This window comes from Scophthalmus maximus, chromosome 13, assembly GCF_022379125.1.
Source record: "Scophthalmus maximus strain ysfricsl-2021 chromosome 13, ASM2237912v1, whole genome shotgun sequence".
Taxonomy (NCBI): Eukaryota; Metazoa; Chordata; class Actinopteri; order Pleuronectiformes; family Scophthalmidae; genus Scophthalmus; species Scophthalmus maximus.
In genome coordinates this window covers 17,943,016-17,962,934 of record NC_061527.1, presented here as the reverse complement: position 1 = coordinate 17,962,934, position 19,919 = coordinate 17,943,016, and the positions used below count along the sequence as shown (strand labels likewise).

At 44.9% G+C, this 19,919-nt stretch overlaps 1 protein-coding gene across 7 annotated transcripts; it reads right to left on the bottom strand.

Annotated features, from left to right (window-relative positions):
* Positions 1-434: 434 nt before the first annotated feature.
* Positions 435-19,581, bottom strand: dnm3a (dynamin 3a). 7 transcript variants are annotated; one of them, XM_035648396.2, is made up of 21 exons: positions 19,417-19,581; positions 16,809-16,882; positions 16,376-16,525; positions 16,048-16,251; positions 15,831-15,929; positions 14,486-14,646; positions 14,195-14,337; positions 13,797-13,932; positions 13,569-13,636; positions 13,311-13,449; positions 13,137-13,223; positions 12,964-13,034; positions 12,811-12,874; positions 12,170-12,196; positions 11,436-11,549; positions 6,670-6,779; positions 3,753-3,864; positions 3,016-3,177; positions 2,430-2,653; positions 2,167-2,349; positions 435-814 (listed from the first exon to the last, which is right to left on the bottom strand). In XM_035648396.2, exons 1-21 carry the CDS (start codon positions 19,575-19,577, stop codon positions 781-783), a joined length of 2,523 nt encoding a protein of 840 aa, XP_035504289.1. In that variant the 5' UTR covers positions 19,578-19,581; the 3' UTR covers positions 435-780. The 7 variants fall into 7 exon arrangements, with proteins under 7 accessions (XP_035504289.1, XP_035504290.1, XP_047192533.1 ...); XM_035648397.2 differs by having other exon boundaries at positions 2,167-2,331; XM_047336577.1 differs by lacking the exon at positions 2,167-2,349.
* Between the last annotated feature and the right edge of the window lie 338 nt (positions 19,582-19,919).

Sequence of the window (19,919 nt, the reverse complement as noted above, 5' to 3'; positions counted from 1 at the left end):
GTCAGAGAATATAAATTTACATAGCAGATGAACAAAATAATAATAGTGGTAAACAAGGATTAACCAAAGGTTACCAACAGTTTCTATGTAAGGGAGCCCTATACACCACAAGACCCTTGTTGAACCTTGAACAGTGTTTTTGGACACTGCAAAAAGAAATGTTTGCTTTATGGTAGTTGGAGGTGAGATACCATCTGATAATAATTAAATTTGAAACTGGGCTGCCCTCATTTTTTTGGGGGGGGACCCCCAAAATGTCTGAAATGTCGATTATTTATCCCTGAACCCCAGTTTTCAAATGGCAGATGCACTGTTTATATAACAAGTGTTAAAAACTATTTTTCTACAGAAAAGATAAAAACCCATAATGCTGCATTAGAAGAGAATGCTCCTCATTCCAGCCTACGAATAATCAAATAAATCAGAACACTTGCTCAAAAATAAAATGCCTGTTTATTCGAAAACAGTTAAAAAATAGTGCACATGTATTCTCTTTTAATAGAATAGCTAAAAAAATGTATTTTTATTTACACACACGTCAGGCACTGGAGAGAAGTCAGCCGACAGTGGAGCACATTCCATCATTTATGGCTGATGGTATTATGTAAAAAACAGGCTCAGGACAGAGTGAATTTTGCAGACAGCAGCTCCCCGGAGGAAACAGCGAGGAGCAAAGCATCGTGCTTCAGCTGGATTAGACATCACACAGGTCACAGGCGTCTCTGAGCTGCAGTCAGGATGGGGCAGACGGGTAGTGGAGTTCTTGTGCAGTGAGGTCCGTTATTTGACATTTGGGATAGCTGGAGGTTGCCTCCTGTACAGAAAACAAGATCAACAATATTAAATGACCACATACCACCATCTAATAATATCTTCCATTGGGAGAAAGGATTCCACTTTTCATTTGCATGTTTTTGAGATGATTTGATCCGAAGGTGCAGTTTTTAACTGCAGCTTTCCGAATCACAGACCTAACAAATTATTATTGATTATAGAGATAATCTGATTCCCCGTTTAGTTTATGAATCTATTTATACAGCCGTTGGTCTCCCCCCTAGGTTATGACATGGATCAGGATTTAGAAATATCAGCTTCCCAGCTTTAGATGCCAATTTTAGTTTTAATTTACATTTACACAGGCCCCTGTCACAACTGCACCTGTGAACAGTTTAAAAAAAAAAACCCGGTCCCCATACAGTAAACCAAATGGTGACCCCTGAATCCGGGGCTCATGTTAACTGTTAGATGATGTATTGCATGGGTTTGGCAGTATTTTAAAAGAACAGAGAAAAGGAGAAACACGGTGAGGGATTATTAGAGATTACAACAGAATAAGTACTGTAAGAGAACACACACGGTTGAAGTGATTGAAACAGTTGTTTTGATGCACACATCTTTTTGATATATTTTTCATTTGGTCAAATGTTTTCTGTTTACCACTACGCTATTTTACATTTTTATTGTTTCACATGTGATGTGAAGTGTAAAGTGATATGGATGAATATAAGACAAGGTATGGGCTACAGTACAAAGTACAATCATGCACCTCGTAATGGTGAGTAAAGAAAAGAGGCATTAGGTTGGATGGAAAGAGTCGGCAAAGGAAAGAGAGAAGACTGTACGCGGGAAAGAACCTAAAGAACCGTTGGAGAGCACAGAGGAAATGAGGCAAAGAGAAAAAGGAGAGACAGGCCAAAAGCAGGGGAGGAACCTGCGAAAGAGGAGAAGTGAAGAAATGTACAAGAAAAAGAAGTAGGGGGAAAAGGAAAAATAACTGTTATTGCATCAGGGAAACTGAGGGAGGCAATAAAACAAAATGCATGCTGGAAGAAAGCGGGAGAAGGGGGGATGAAGGACAGAGAGAAAGTAAAACTTGACAGAGCTTTCAGCCTGTTGTCTCTGGCTCCAGCAGAAAGCTGCACAGAGAGAAGTCCTGTCTACGAAGGCTGATGGGAAAGAGAATATGAGGAACACATTTTTCCAGCAGACCCCCACCCAGCTCAAATAACAATTCCCTCTGCCCCCGCGCCTCTGTAGCGTAGGGTTTGATTGTGTGTATGCGGCAGTGTGTGTGTGTGCGCGCGTAAAATGCCAGCGTACGTGTTGGAGGTCATCGTCATACAACAGGTCCGATTTCAGGACATGAATATGTGGTTTCAGAGTCACCTTGGCACACAAGGAGCACGGGTCGGTTGGCTAGCGAGCTGCTGGAGGCCATCAGTTCTCGAGACAGCAGTGGGTCCGGTGGGAATGGGCATCCGAGGGACAGGTGGGGCGTGGCCACGGATCGCTGGCTTGGCACCAGTTACTGAGTTTTTAAGGAGTGTTGGGCTGAGTGGAGAAGAGCAACTTGAGTGACAGGGGTGTGAAGCACAGTTCTGTCTCCGGCATGCATCGCTGTGCTCTTAACTGGGTGTGCATGTGTGTACCTGGAGGGCTGTATCCACGAGGAGTCTACAGGTGGGGGCAGAGGAGTGGTGCAGGTAGAGGTGGAGATCTCTCCAATGACAGTGAGCGCCTCCTTCAGGGCAGCGTGTTTGCGGAGCACTTCCTCCCGGTGCCCCTGCTGCTCTGGTGACTCATGCATCAGCGCTGAGCATTCTCCCAGAGCGTAGAGCTGCGCCAGGAGCTCCGAGCTAATGAACTCCTTCACCTACAGAGACGGATTATAAACAGCTGTGACAAGTCAAAATGTTAGACTTGGTGATATTTTACTCTGAATTGGGATTATGACTCCAAATTCTTTAATGGGTGCTGAAAATCCTATTTTTTGTCTTTGGTTTCTCTTTTTTCACGTCAGTGGAAAAATGCTCAAGTAGTGTTTCAAATGGAGAATACTGGTACTGTAGACAAATGAATCTAGATTCTAATGAGCAGGTTATTGAGAAGATTAATGCTAAACATTCACTTCAAAAATGTTTTAAAGACAAAAACAGAGAAAGAGCAGGTTTAGCCGACTGATATAAGAAAGGGGAATCAATTAAAACAGTCCAGAGACTGGTCTGGATAGCTTACGCTGTTGATCATCAGATGCATAATGGTCTTTGGCATCAGGTCCCTAACGGTCCTATAGATGATGCTCATGTAGGAGTCGACTAAGTTACGAATGGTTTCCACCTGGCGCTCCAGCTGGGGGTCTCTGAAGCTTTCAGGAGCTCCATTTCCCTGTCCATCCACCTGGATGACACAGACAAAATGGGAGTTGGCGGAACTTCAAAACACACTAGAATCTCCATTCATTTTTAATCTGTTTTGTATATAGTGTTGCCTATTGTGCTGAGAAAACAATTGTCGTGAAATCAGAAATTATCACCTATTGTGTGCTGGGAAAGTATAGCGCCACAGTGATAGAGCAGAAACGAGGGAATAGAGAAGAGGGAGGTAAGACGGAGTGGGCAGAAGAAAGAAAAAGGAGGAGTGGGTGACGGGGAACTGCTGATTAGAAACAGACTAGAACACACACACATACACACATATTGTAGTGACATCATGGGCCAAGAATGCTGCGCTGAAGAGCCAACGACAGAGCGCGATGGAAGGGGTGGGGGACTTGCTTTTTCACTTTGGCAGGGGAAGAGAAGGGGGAACATGGAGAGAGAGGGGTAAGGGGTTATAGCCAGACGTTAAAGTTAGCAAAGCCAAAAAAAAAAAGGTGCTATGACACAAAGTTAAGGTGCAAACAGGTGCAGCTCCCACACAGCTCGGGTCAGAGTGGAATTTGATTAGGTTTAATCAGGGGTCAGAGCACTAACGGTGACTTTCTCAGGGTAGACTCCGGCCCGGAGGAGGGACGCCTTCCAGCTGTCCAACTCGTCCAGAGAGTTACAGGCCAACTCCAGCCATTTGTAGTCCTTATACACGTTCCTGCAATTCAGTGCAGTGTTGTCAGACAACTCCAAAAACGACACTTCCTAGCCAATGAAAACAGTCTTTCGCACAACAGAGCAACACACACATAACCTTACAAACCATAAATAAATACACTAAGTTGTGGGGAGACTGACTGATGGCCTGACGTCTCAGTAATGTTATTATTGGTGTATCCTATGAAAATGAAGGGTAGATGATGGCCAAAGTTTTAGTAACAATGCATGGGATGAGTTCGGCCGACCAACCACGTTTTTAGCGGCACGCTGGCTCCTCTCTCTCACCATGTTCACTTCCAGTGGAAACAAAATGACTGTTACTGCACATCTTGTGGGAAGAGAAGTATAACGTCCCTAGTAGTACTAAAACTGTGTCTGCCGAAGAACACTCAGACCCACATGATGTTTCATTTGATCCAATATCACTGGAGAGCGTTATTTATTTTTTTCAACAATGACGCCAATTGCCTGTTATGGATTAGTGTGTGGTGTGTTTAAAAGAGGGTATCAGAGAAAATGGATGTTTTTCGAGGTTCATGTTCCAATTTCTACGTTTTCATTTTGACCCGCTCGGTAATGGAACAAAGTTGCCGCCATGTGTGATGTGTGAAAACGTTCCTTGTCATTCATTTTGCAACATAAAAAGTTGTAGTCTTGGTCTCAGTGGGTTTCAGTGGCCTCCGACAAACAAAACTCAGCCGCACTCCTACACACAACTACTGATGAGTGTAAATGTCATCCTTCAGATTTCTTTAAAACATGTCATTGACAAAATTATTAACACTACATTTGTCACAACCTGGACTTAAACACTGGATGCAGACATATTCAAATGGTGCACTGGCTTACCTGTGTGCAATTAACACATGAAAATGACCTGTTACAAGGGTGAGACGGGTCATTGGGCTTTTTACAAAACCCTGCGGGTCTGACTGATGTTTGTAACTGAAAACAGGTCCTTGAAGGCAAAAAAATGGTTTCACAGGTTGGTCCAGTCTCCCCAAAATTTAGTACGTTACTTACAATGAGTATGGTGTACTGTGTGACCCCAAAGAGAAAAAAAAGAATGATTTACTCACAAAAGTTAAGGATGTTAAGATACATACAAGCACTCGCAACTAGTCAGATTCAAACACTAACACACGCTCACATACAACATGAAGCTGTTTGTTCACTGTATTTCTCCCAAACTACTGTGAACTGCTGTGCAACAAATCCCCTCATCTACTTTCCCTGCTCTGTTTCCCCCCTCTATCTTTTATCTCACGTTCCTCTTCACACCATCAAACCCTCTCTGTGCTCCGGCTGCGCATAGGCAGCTCAGCAAAGTAAGAGACCGGCAAAAGGATCTGGAGCAGGCTGTGGCCCATCTGTTAAACATTTCTATTTAATCACTCGAGTTGTTTCTTTCCTCCTTTTGTTGTTCCCTTCTCACATTCAGAAGACATAGCAATTAACCTCAAATATGTGAAACCTTTGTGTGTGTGTGTGAGAGAGAGAAAACAGACAGACTGCAGCACAGAGAGCTGTACGGAAAGATCACGGAACAGGCTCAAGCTCCGTTTGTGAGCTTATGGCTGGGCTAGGACGGGTGAGGCTAATAAGTCGGGGTGTGGTGGCTAACAGACAGGGAGCCAGGCCAAAGATGACAAAACTAGATCAGGAAACTAACATTCGTATACACCAGTGAGCACACATTCAAATTGTTCTCAATGCTGATTTATCACTGACATCAACACTTTTTTTTCCTTGTCCCCTTTGTTATCCTCTCACCATCTCATGGCCAATGTGAAGGGGTTTTTTCCACTCATATTAAGGAATTTCAGCAGAGTACTGACTGCTTTAGATTTGAAGAGTTTCCTGAGGTTTTTGATTAGTGTCAGACAGGGACAAAACCACTGCAATGTCTGCCACACACACACGCGCGCGCACACGCACACACACACACGCGCAAATGCAAAAAGAGAAACAGAGTGAGAGCGCAGGGAAGGGGGTGGGTTGGGGGGCGCCATAGGACAGACTTTGACACATTCCTGGCCGATGGCTCTGATACTCTCTCTCTCTCTCTCTCTCCCGCTTTTCTTTCTCCTCTCAACCCTTCCAGTTCTTCTTTCTCCCTCCTTTTTGTGGTGAGTCGAGCAATTCTTTCCAAACAAGAGCAGCCTCGTCTCTGATCCAAGCTCTCTGGCTTTGATTAGCTGCTTAATGAGCCTGCCGTCGGTATGCTGTGGTCAATACACACGCACATTGGAAAGGCGCACATGCACACACACACGTGTACACTCACGCACATGCACACACAAATGCAGTTTTGTGTGTCTGAATGCAGCATTGCACAGAATTATAAACAAAGCCCACATGCTCTGGTACAATCAGCCAGGCTTTGGGTCTGCTCCAGCTCCTAGGCGCACACACACTCTCACTCTCTCTCTCTCTCTCTCTCTCGTGCTCTCTCTTTGTCTCTCTGTCTTACTCAATCTGTTTCACACACATAAACCCAGCAAACTCAAACCCTGCCCTGCCCTCAACAGCCTGGCACACTCTGAGACAAAAAAAAACCCTACACCCACTGTAGTACCCACTGGATATCCTTTCGGTTCTGGTGGCAGAGTTGAATGGAAGAGGTCAAAGGAAGGACAAAACACCACTCTGAAATCTCCTCCAAAGTGTCCACCCTTGTAAAATATATCCACAAGCAGGTGACAAGAGCATAAATCCCTGTTCTGCCTCATGCAGTCACCCAGCAAACATGCACATACACAATCACAGGTCTCCAGCCACACACACACACAACCACACAAACCTCAGCTCTGTGTTGAAAACAGCAAAGACAAATTTGCTGGACATGAAGCCCCTCTCCACATCTCTGAGCTTCAAGTTGTCCAGAGGAAGCATATACTTCTTCTCCTTCTCCTGGTAAAAAAGACAGAATACAGAGTGATGAAGTTTCACAGAGGTTTGCAGTCAAATATGACATCACAGAGAGGTAACACAGGTGTTGATAACAAACATTTTTTAAAAAGAAGCAATGGGCAGTCAAAACAGTTCACTTGGGGGCTTTAGCTGAAATCGTTGCGTGTCTGGTAGTAATATTTTTTTTTAGCCTGCGTCTAAAGAGGAAGGAGGGGTGTCAGACAGCGAGGCGAACAGGAGATGTGGAACACTGAGCTAGTAGAGCATCCAAGATCAGATGATGCCTGTTAGACTGACTCATATTAACAACCAGCTATCTAGTGTAGGAAAGACAATGAAGGAGAGAGGGGGGGGGGGGGGGGAGAGAGAGAGAAGGAGAAAGGGATGCTGTAAGTCTATAGTCTGTAATAACCATGGGGACCTATGAATGACAGGGAACAGTTGGAGGAGTGTAGTGGCCAGAGTGAACAGAACCAGACAGCAGGGAGGCAGGGTACAGAGAAATGAACGAGGGCGGGAAGGAATGAGAGAAGGAGTACGAAGAAGAAAAAAAAGAGGGAGAGAGACTGGGCCCACATGTGAAAGTCATTACTCAGACTCAAGCGCTAACACAACATTTCTCCGAAAGTGGAGCCCTTCCCCCTCATCTCTCTTCCTTGGCCTGCTCCCTCTTTCTAACCTTTGGGAAGGGGGCTTCCAAATGGTTGGTTTGGATAGGAACAGCCGTGGATGAGGTAAAGGAAGGAAAGCAGGAAAGGATGAAAAGGCGAGGTGTCCTCTGAAGAAAAAAAAGAACACTGAAGCGCGCCTGCTGAAGAAGGTCTCCTAAAAGTCCTGGATGCTGTGTGTGTATGTGTGTGTGTGTGTGTGGGGGTGTGTGTGTGTGGCCGCCTGCGTTAGTGCACGTGCACACATGTGGTCTGAGATGTGAGTGTGCTGCTAGTACATTTCCCTCTCCCAGTGCTCCCCTGAACCCTACGACTCTCTTCCTTCGTTCCTTCTTTGCTTTTTTCTGAAGGGGCCCACTTCCTGTAACAGAGGATGAAAAAAATGACAGAACGCTATTGGCGCCCATAAAGCAACATCTGGGATCGCTTTAGACAGAGGGGGAGGAGACTGGAGGGAGTACAGGGTGCTCTGATGGGGTAGAAATAGAAAGTTGAGATGAGGAAGAGAGGAAGAGGAGGGATAAAGGTGGATAGAAGGACAGAGGGAGGCGAATGTTGCCGGAGCAGATGAGGAAGGGTTGAGGAACATAGAGTGCAGGGGAGAGTGTTCAGGAGAAGTGGGGAGAAACTGCAGACCAGTCCAAAGTTGATTCCCCATGGGTCCCATCAACCCATATATGGCTGCTAAGTTCCTCCCTAAATCTCTCTCCTTCTCTCACTCCCCTTATTTCCTTATGCCTTCCCCAAGTGAACAGGCAGATCCCTAGCTGAATGAGTGAATGTGCCACGTCAAGACTGGATACTACGCCGGGACACAGCCCTGCGGACGACAGACTCAAGCTCCACGAACTTCTCCAAACGACGGACACCCGTTGGAGTGGATGTCTGATGCATGTGTGAGACCCTTCACCCTGCGACACAGCATTGAGACAGGATAAGAAATAAACGAATAACGGCGGAAACCTTTTGCTGGCTCCCCTCCGCCACAGGCAGGACTGCTAGCAAACAACCAGAGAAGGAAAATGCGAACTCCGATGAGAAAGTGAGGAACGGTCCTGCTCCGTCATCCCAGTGTTCAGACTACCTGTTCAGGATCTTACTGGTGTACAGTAGTCTGCACATTGGTTAGACTGTGCAAGGAAGGGCTTCTGCAGCAAGACTCAGGACAAGATGAAAACCTGCATTTATTCTATGCTGAGGCAGATGTAGGGTCCGCTATTCTCTGATATTTCTCGCTTGCAGATGTGCAAATGTCGTTAAATGTGCACACACTATCAATGGCGTTTGTCTCTTCAAACACTGATAACTCTACACCTAGTCACGCGTTGTGTCGTCCGTTTCTGTAGGATTTGTCAGCTGTAATTGTCATTCAAGGTCGAAAAGTTTACATGTAGAATATTTTAGCGTGAGAAGCTTTAACTCATGACTCCACACTTTCTACACCTCAGACGTATTTGTAGTTTTTGCATGTGTATTATGTGGCAAACGGATAACTCTTGTGTTCACAGACATCAATGCGCGCGAGTGTGTGTGTCAGCATATTCCTCCTGGTGTCAGGGTGGTCGTGAAGTATCATACATCAGAGCAGTGTTTCTGAAGCTCTGTCTCTCTTCCTATAGACAAATGGACTTGAGATATGGAACAGGCCTCTCTCACACACACACACACACACACTCATTCGGAACGGGGGGGTGTAGATTAATGGTATAGGCATGAACAGTCTGTTTTTCTTCAGGCTGCCTGGTGGAGGCCTGCCAGTCTAAGGGTAAAGGAATGCATGTCTGTTCACTGTGCTCTGGAGTTTTAACTCTACTATGAGGTTAATGCAAGGTATAAATTTTGCAGTCCATAGAAAGATGTGTCGCACAGCTTTCAATATGAAAAATTGCAGTCTGTAGAAGCAACCCACACAAGGATGGAGAGAGGAGGTTGGATGGGGAGTTGATGGTGGAGAGGGGTATTTGTGAGAGAGTCTGTTGAGGAGTCAAGAGAGGAGAGAGAGAGACAGGGGAGAGAGAGGGAGTCAAAGGGGGAGGTCTGCAGTGTAGAAACAGCCATGTGGGATTTCTCTGGGCAGATCTTGGAAGCTGGTGTTTGGACAAAGCTTCAGATTTTCCAGCCAGGAATGTGCACAGTCCCAGGGAGACTGCCAACCACAGAAAGGGGGAGAAGATAGAGAGGGGGGGGGGGGGGGGGGGGGGGCAGAGAGAGAGATAGATAAAGAAAGAGAAAGACAGAGAAGAAGAGAAAGAAGGAGGGAAAAGCAAAAGATGTAAAGACAGACAAAATAAAGGGGAGGAGGGCAGCAGTCGAAAAAAAAAAAAAATGTCCATGGAGGTAGTGTGTGTGTCTGGGGGGTGGGGGGGGGCGGATGAGAGAGCGGGAACTGCAAGAGAGAAGAAGCAGGAGCAGCTCAGCTAGTTTGACTGAATGCGAGTGTGTTTACACAAACACAGATGCATGTGGGAATGCAGATCTGATCTCCATTGATAATATGGGTGACTGACAATGCACTCAGGCATTCCAAACACACAAACAGCTGACAAATCTTCTAACTTAGTATCAAGTTGGAAGGATTGTAAAAAGTCCCACTGAACCCAAAATTAAGAATTAAGACTCTCATACTGGCTTTCAACCTTGTGGTGAAACATGTTTTGCGCTTCTCATCATTAACCGCAGACAGACAAAGTTTGTTGCTCTGATGTGGTTACCAGATATCTACTCGCCGGTCTTTGCGTTATTTGTTGCAGATGTTCTATGTCTGCGCAAGCTGATTTGTAAATGCTTACAGTAAGTGTACGACAGTGAGAGGAGCCCTACAACACCAGGAGTGTATAATGTGAACACCTGGGGCTGTGTCTGGGAACACTGAGTTCAAGCAGTCCAGTGTTTATCTGAAAAGTGACCATGTGTCTGTCTGAGTGAGTGTATATTTTTCCTCCACAATTTGCATGCCAGTTTGTTTACATCAGGATCCGCATGTGTACTGTATAGTGTATATACAAGTTAGTCCACTGTGTGTGTTGGGGCATGCATATGTGTGTGTGTGTGTGTGTGTGTGTGTGTGTGTGTGTGTGTGTGTGTGTGTGTGTGTCTCAGTTTGGCTTGGGACAGCTCCAGCTGTGTCAGAGTGAGCCGCTCCAAATGCCTGAACTCCCAGAAGAGGAAGAAAAGGGGGAGTAAGGGGAAGAGTGAGCGGCGAGTTGGGCGGGTGGGGAGGGGATTGTCGGAGGAATGATGAGGGGAAACGGAGGGGCTCAGTTACAGGTCCAGGTGGCGGTAGAGCGTTACAAAGAAAACAGGGAAATAGGGTCAAAGATGCTCCATTAACCACGCAGTTTATCGTGTCATATGTGTCACCTGTCAATTCCTTGCTGTTACCAAGAACAATGACTGATTTAGAAAGTATTTATATGTACTGTTTCTACCAACAGCACAATTATGTCCGTCAAACCAAACACAGCTCAGTTTACAACGGCCTGGTACACAGTGTTGTCGTCCAGATCTGATTGTTTACAGGTGTCTGTTTGTATGCATACACAATGCTGTGACGTGCTCTCTCTCTCTTCTGATCTCACTTCCTCTACTCGGTCCTTCCCTCTCCCCGTGACATCAGCTGTGACAGGACAAGACTGTTGTGGTGTGTCTGCCTGTCTACACTTGCTGTGCAGACCTTCTGCTCCTGTACAGCAGGCACAGACAGGCAGACAGATGGCAGCCCCACTGACGACAGAACAGAGGGCTCTACGTACGTCCACCAGACTGCAACTGTGATTACGACATCAACAGATTTATCCCTCACTACTTAATTGCCTGACCACTTTGTGATTAACGTGCTGAAATATGTGTTAATAAACTTTCAAGTTCAAGTGAACTGCTGTGTTTTGACTTTGCATATTGACATAAAATGTCAGCCTCCTTGGTGTAATCTATTTGTTTATAAAGCATGGTAAAAAAAGGGGGATTCAAACTAACGTGCAGGCCTCACCTCGTCATCCTTGAACCATGACAGACTCTCTGCAGTCAGAATAAACCAGTACTCCTTGGCTCCACCTTTCATGATGCCGATGTTGCTGATGGTCAGCCAGCCCTTGCGGATGACCTGCACATCAGACAAGGGAACGGATGACAGGACTGACAGCATCATTGCAACGGCATTGAGAAGACAGGTTCCAATTAAGGTGTGCGAAGCAGGTTACACCATGAGGGACCTTTGAGATGAGAATAAGAGTAAAAGTCAGAAACAATGGACACTGGAGGAAAAAATTTTTTTGCAACACATGATATAGATTAAGCAGCCATAGGTCAATCACAAAAACTGATTAGAGTGGACATAACTTGTCGAAACAGAGAATACATAGATAAAGGAAAACACAGGGAGCATAGCAACAAAAGTAATCAAATACAATCGGAGATGAAAACAAGATGGAAGAGACTGAAAGAAATATGTCTGAATGAATATGAGCATCCTGCGGACAGAGAAAATGTTACGGCACATAGATATATAAAGGTACGTAAAGGTTATGAGGCTGAGACATAACAGAGAATGATCTGAAACTGAGAGGAAAATTTAAAAACGTTAGATGTGCATCAGTTGCAGAAGGTGAAAGACAAGATTCAGTAGCATGCCAACCCACGACCCGTAAGATTGACTCCTGCCCACAACATATCTCCAGCGGAGGCAGAAGTGAGCGAGAAGGCTTAGAGAGATTGGTCTCCTACTATTAGACTTGAGGGAGGGGCCCCACCCTGGAGGAAAAACAGATGTAAAAGTAACATTAAGATGGATATATTTTTTTCATTATGTGAGGGGTTGATGTTATCCTTTTGGGGGATGACATTGACATTGATCATTTACTTAGTTAGCTACTATCAAAGCAACCTGTGACAGAATATACACAGCACTTTTTTTCTGAAGCTGCAATTAAAATCTACTGCTGTTCTTATACAAAAATCATACTGGACTGAGACAATTAAAACAAACTGAATGCTTTTTGCTTGACTGACTTCCTGTGAAAAGCCAAGATCAACTCTGGTAGCTTGATCCCCCACTTTAAAATATGAACAAAGCAAATTCTCCAATTTATCTGCATCTGCGAATGCAAATTAATAGTGAATAATGCAAAACACATTGCGTAACATCACTGAACATGAAAAACAAATTCAAGATGGATTGGAAAGGTTGAATTCATACTCATGCTTAAATGTTGCACTTCAGAGAGCAACTGGAAGTAAAATATAATTTTTGAGTACTGGATTTCCCTTGTATGTATGATTAAAAATAGGCATTTTCTTGATGCATGCTTCAGTCTTAACCTCTGATTTCATATTTAAATGAATGCCTTGCTATTGAAGTGCCTCACCTGGTTTCCTGCCATCCCTGCAACAACTGTCTTATTGCATTTGTTGTTGTTCGTCTGTTGGGCGCTGGACGGAGGGAAGAGCACATTTATTTACTTTGTCACTGTGTTAAAATGTTATGGTTCGCGAAAGGTTCAAATGGAAATATTACTCACTTAGTGAAGCCAATGAAGTCTTCATGTTTTGTATTTATGTAGGCGAGCTGAATGTCAATAAGCAACGAGACCTGAATGGAGCAAACATATACGTAAACTACAGAATCAGAGCCAGTTCAGTGGAGTTATGGAAACTGATTTGCAAATGCAATGTGCAAATGTTTGTGAATGACCTGATCTCTGCATTTACTCTCCTGTTCTCGAATCTCATTGGTCACAATTCTTTCTGTCTCATCTCGCAGCTTGGGAAAGGAACTGAGCTATAGAGAGAAAACAGACCACAACTGTGATTACACCTTGAAATATTTTTGTACATTTACTAATACAAGACACACACAGTTTTATACCTTGTTGATACACTGGTACACAGTGGTGATTAGTTCCTTACTGACCATGTCAATAAATTTCATACATGGCCCCTTTAGCCTTGATATTTGTTTCTTCACTATGGCTTCAAAGGCCATGTCAGGAGTGAACAGACCTGTCCTGTAGGGGTGCATGGCAGAAAACAAAAAAAGACAAGATACATTGGCTGCAGTGAACAAAAGAAAATGCAGAATGATGTGAAAGCATTTGACACTTATGCTCAGATTGCTGCACTATACCTAACGCCGTGGATGTTTCTGATGGCATAGTTTATCTCCCGCCGCATCTTCCTCTCATCGCATTCAATCTGAATAAAAACACAGTCTGTCAGATTTGAGCGCTTGGCTGAGGAAAATTAGAGTTTAGCATCGCCCGTAGTAATGCACGTACAGTGTTCATGAAGGTACAATATGACAAGCGCTCTTTATGCACAAACGTCATCATACAAAAAACACACACTCATTCACCTTGACTAGTTCGTAGGGGAATTGCTCGTGGAAGATTCGATTGATCCTAGCACCCCCTGACAGGTTAACGGTTTCTACTTTGTCGCCTGAGCCATCGAAAACCTTCTCGAAGTCGACGGCCCAGCGCTGAACTAACCTGAGGGACAGAGACAGTCAGACCAGGAGAAACACTGACATGTTAATCATTTTAAAGATAACGAATGGACACACACACACACACACACACACACACACACACACACACACACACACACACACACACACACACACACACACACACACACACACACACACACACACACACACACACACACACACACACACACACACACACACACACACACACACACACACACACACACACACACACACACACACAGAATGAGTGACTGACTGACTGTAGCAATGTCTTGGTCCGGTGTGCAGGATCATCAGGACTATATTGTCTGTACTCCACAGCCTCTTTGTTCAAAGCCAGGAGCTGGCTCTGCAGATGACTACGGAAGGCAGGCAAAGTGTCCCGGATGTGGTTTGTCAGTTGCTGCAAACAAACATAATCAATAGCAATACATACACGCACTTATTTTTTTTTACTTCTGTGTGTGTGTGTGTGTGTGTGTGTGTGTGTCTGTGTGTGTGTGTGTGTGTGTGTGTGTGTGTCTGTGTGTGTGTGTTTATGTATTTTTAACCTGGTTGAGTGTTCTTTGTAAATATGGGGTGCCCACTCTTTCAGCCATGTGTTTGTAGGCCGGATGAGACAGGAAGAACTTCTCCTCTGCGAGCAGAGCTGCCTTGATATCCTTCTTCCCATCAATGTCCTTCTGACTGCGATTCACTACCCCTATGTAACCTGAGGAGGGGGAGATAAGAAGGGAAATGAAGAACATGTGATCATTGTGAGGGAGACAATGTGCAACAAGAAAACGGAACAATCGAGGACGCTGATGCAAGACAGATTCAACTTGCATTTTCTGATGTGGCCTTGGGAACTCTTCCCAGACTGCCATTTGTTCCATTACGACCATAACCATACAAGCAGGAAATGTGTGTGTGTGTGTGTACAATAGCAAAGCATGTGGTATAAAGTGAGCCAAATCCCCTATTTAGTACAGTAATAGATGTAATAGCACCAGGCCCCATATCTAATGTTTCAGCTCTACGCTGCACAAGGGCAGTTCTTTCACTGGGCTTCCATGGCTAATGCATTAGCACTGTAAGCGAAGCATGAAGGAGCTAGCACCTGGTGGTGCTTTATGCTTTATAGTGCTTTACCCAGTCTGCACACACACACACACACACACACACACACACACACACACACACACACACACACACACACACACACACACACACACACACACACACACACACACACACACACACACACACACACACACACACACACACACACACACAGGCCCTCCACGTGTATCAATGGCCACTTGCGATCAGATCTAACTTCCCCGCTCTATATGCAAATAAGAATACGTACATCATTTAAATTACCGTACAACTATCAGACGGGTCTGTTGTCACAATGCGTTTGTGTGAGTGGGTGTGAGTGTGAACAAGAGAGAGTACAGGGCAGGGAGGGGCTAAGTCTATGAAATGTGCTGTGCACAGCTCTTACTCATTTGTGATAGAAAAAAATGCGGTGGTCAATGTTGATATAACATGGAATGTAAGGGAAACACTGAGAATTGTAAAAATATTTTTGGTTCATTATGAAACTGTACTGGGCCAGAGGACGTCAGCTGAGTATGCAGTCCTTCAATGGTGGCCCACGACATTTGAATTCAACACTGCAGAAAGAAAGAAGTCAGATGAGCATCTGGCCTCTTCTTCTTGCATCCTCAATGTGTCTTGGGTGTGTTCACACCTGTACTTCACCTGAGACCGATGTTAACACTAGGTCTACACAGCGCCTCTGACTGTTGTTGACGGACACAATCATAATGCCAATCCTCCTCTGGTGTGACTAGGTTGACAACACAGAGAGCTCACATGCACATGCACACAAAGAAAGTGTCACACCTCTGCGTAGAGGAAGCAGCCTGTTCTCTAGTATGTGCCTGGCATCTGTTCCTTCATCCATCAGGTCCAGCTTAGTGATTACACCAATTGTGCGCTGACCTAAAGGGTGACATGAGAAAGAGATACATTTCATAGTCTCCCGACAACCCAAAGACCCACAGACCCACAATCTCCCCCCATAAAGCCCCACCACCACTACACAAATGACATGTCTTACCCTGTGGGTCAACATCTTTGGCCAGTTTGAGGGCATCAGAGTTGGCCAGGTCAGTGTTAGCTGGTGTGACTGCCAGGATGAGACAGTTTTCCTTACAGATGAACTGCATGATCATGTCTCGTATCTGGTACTCTATGTCCACCGGCTGGTCTCCCACAGGCACTTTGGTGATGCCAGGCAGATCCACCAGGGTCAGATTTAGAACTGCACACACACGTGCACGTGCAGAAGAGTAGAAATAACAACATGCCGGTCAAGGACATGTCAGAGAATTAGACTTTATGTGTGTATGGACACGTGGAAGATACACAAATCCACAGTGTGTTACCATGTGGAGAATGAATCCGTAGGTTGATGGGAACAGGAGAGATGCCTTTATTAGATCCCGTGAGTCTGCGCGTCTCTGCCTCGATCTCTTTGCAGACTTCATCAAAGTCTGTGAACTCCTTTCCCTTACAATGGAGAAATTCAGCGTACTCTGTAAAAACACAGGAAGCAGAAGAAAGCATGTGAATAGCACAAAAATGTCACACCATATGTCCTACTACAATGCTATTTAATAGAGTCAAGTTTATTCGTCAATAAACTCTGTAAATGTACAAACTACTACTTTGATTCTCTGCAGAGGTAAGAGGGCCCCAATCCTGCACTGACCAGTCAGGCTCAGTCAATGTGAGATATCACACTGCCCTCTGGTGGCCACTTTAAATCAGCGAACACAAGATTAACTGGGAAAGAGGATATGAGTGTGTTTAACTCACCTGTGTGAGCACTCAGCAGCTGGAGGATTAAAGGTCTGCGAGTCACAATTCCTGAGCCCCGTGGAAGGAAGTCTCTGTTGGAGAAGAAACACTGGACTGACCGGGGACACACACACATGTACTCTCAGGCAAACTGTTACAGGTATTTTTTCTTTGACACTGTGGTGACGTCAGCCATGTTCTATCGAGTGGTCTGCTGAAGCAGCAGCAGCCAACTGCTGATAGGAAGATACTTGACAAAATGATCAAGACGCGCTGTCCTGGGATGCCCCTTGGACACAGTGCAGGTGGTGGGAGAGAGGAGGATGAAAGCAAAGCTATCATCAGTGATGGTGAGCGACTCCCACCCCACGCAGGACACTGTCTCTGCACTGAACAGCTCCTTCAGCGAGCGGCTCCTTCACCCACAGTGTCCGTCCTTCCTTCCTGCTGCTGTGAGACTGTACAACCAGCCCTGCTCTCTGTAGAACATGCACGCACGCACGCACACACACACGCACGCACACGCACACACTCACGCACACACGCACAATCCCCAGAGGACTCACTGGGGAGTGTGTTTGTTTGACTCACTTACTAACGGCAATACTTACTCACCATTTTCAATTATTGTTACTGCTCTGTATATAGTATTTATGTTCTTTTCACATAACTGTTGCTTTTTTATATTCTACTATCCACTTTCCCAGAATTGGGAAATTTGGAAATTGGGCGAATATATTTTGTAAATTTGGGCGAATATAGGATAATCTTATCTTATCTGATATCAATTCATACTAGTGTCTTAGCTTGAACATTAGCTTCATATCCCCAGTTTCAATTACTTAACACATTGTGCATTCACAGATAAGACCATTACACTAAATTAATATAATTTTGTGATCAGCCCCCATCATACAGTATATCTTAAAACTAAAAGCAGAATGCTGTGGGTAAAGAATAACCCACTTCTTTCCTATTAATAAAGTCAGATTCAGGAAGTTTGTTTTCCTACATCCTGTCCCTGATCAAACTGCTGGCACGGTCCTCTACAGAAGTGGTGTCACAACAAAGTCATGGCTAAGACAAAGAACTGAGGCACATGGTCAAATATCACTGCACGCTCAGGAAGGCGAACATTAACAGCCAGCTGCAGCTACTGGAAATGCTTCACAATACGGCCTGCTAACCCACCGCTCTGGACAATACATAGGTCTCCTTAAAGTTAACAGAGAGCTCCACAGTCTTGTCGTGGTTGTAGGAAACTAGGAAACTACTGACTTACTTGAGAGCATTCCTTTCCAGAGAGGATGGAAAATACTTTGACTCTTGATCACACACCCAACTGTCTCGCTTGCATTTAAACAAACAACCCTGTTATTCAACAGTTAACCGCTGCGTTACTTTTAGGACCATGAAATCTGTTAAAGGTCAAAATAAGCTCTGTTTAGCTCAGTTTTGTGTTGCTTGCTTCCAATACTTTTCAGGAGCTATTGTTAATGTCAAAACCCTTTTTCACTGCCCACGGAGCCGGTGTGTGAGATAAGCTGCAGCACTGGCTGTTGACACACCGACATTGCCTCCTCCGGCATCTACCACTTCAGACGAACAAATATAGCCATATCATTGGTGCAGAGTGAAGACCATGACATACTGTATAAAGTATGATTACATACGGATTTCAACATTGCATTCGAATTGGTTAATGTGGTTGCCTGAAGTCCTGGTTTCAGTTCAGTGTAAGACAGATTACAGCTCACATTGCTTTACTTTCAGCATTACAAGCACATAGAGTAGCAGTATACAGCTGATTCAAATTGTGATGAGTACTTAGTCATGGACTCCAACAATAATTTTGAGGTATCTTGGAATTAGCCAAGACTATTTGAAGGAGATAATGGACTTGTTGGTATTACTTTCAAATAGTGTTTTCTTTAGGGTGACAGAAAATAAAGAAATCATTTATCAGTTGTAACCATACACTGTACATATATACAGTTTATAAATAGATAGTCTACATGCAGTCTGTAGCTGTTACCGCAACACGTGTTTGTTGTTATTATGAAGAAAGAATTTCATGTTGTAGCCCAGGGCCTTAATAATGATTTGTAAATCATTCACTAATACTTTATCAGGTCAGTTGTAATTCATCAATGAATACAACGTCTGGGTTGCACGGTTGTATACTTTGACAGGCTGTTTAATATTTTCATTTTGCAATAATGGAGTTTTAAATATAGGTAATTTATTAATTTTTTAAAAAAATGGTTGGCTCCTTAATTTCTGATAAACTGAAGTAACATCTGGTATAAGTTGCAGTTAATAGATTTTGGTCCAGGACCGAAAGATGAATAGCAGCCAGAGTCAAATTCCTTGTATGTTTACACATGCTTGGCCAATAAAGGAGATTCAGATTCTTTTCAGAGCTACATAAAGCATCACTGAGATATTTATTACTAAAGTCATTTCTAACAATTTGCAAAAACCCAAGAGAAAGGGTGCTTTGTTATAAAGCACTGTCCGTTTCTTTAAGTATATCAATCTACAGAGGAGGTACAGTGGGAAAATATCGGTCGTCGTCGTCGTCGTCGTCGTCACTGCCCACGGCTGTGCGGTTCATGTGTCTTACCTGCCCACGAAGTGCTCCAGGACGGAGCTCTTGCCCGCGCTCTGGCCGCCCACCACGGCCACCTGCGGCAGGTGGAGGCCGCAGCTCTGGCCCGCGCCGCTCAGGGCGTCCTGGAGGCGGTTGACCAGCGGGATCAGCTCCTCCATCCCGCGGTTGCCCATCGCAACGGAGCACAGTTACCTGCTCGGTTCCTTCACGTCCTGCGGTCCTAGGCCACGCCCGCTGACAGGGGAGCTGCCGCAGCCATGTGCGCTCACAGCACCGTGTCCCTCGGTGAACCGTACGACAGCTCGAAAAACACTCTTGGAGGAGGAAACATGCGCCAACTCGTGAAGGTAAGCAGCCTCGGCGGCCGCTAGGACGTCGGGCTGGCTGCCGTCGGTTCGACGAGTCGGGGTCAGTCGAGGGTCCGAAAGCGGCTCGCTGTGGACATCGTGTTGTCGTGTTGAAAGTCCAAACGGTCGCGGTGTCGTGGCCTTCGAACTCTGCCCGCGTCTGAGCAG

Coding starts and splice junctions, on each gene's coding strand:
- dnm3a (XM_035648396.2), bottom strand. CDS start 19,577: ATGGGCAACCGCGGGATGGAGGAGCTGATCCCGCTGGTCAACCGCCTC. Junction 13,637..13,796: donor TCCCCTACGAACTAGTCAAG/GTGAATGAGTGT, acceptor GTTTTTATTCAG/ATTGAATGCGATGAGAGGAA. Junction 12,875..12,963: donor GACTTCATTGGCTTCACTAA/GTGAGTAATATT, acceptor CCCTCCGTCCAG/CGCCCAACAGACGAACAACA.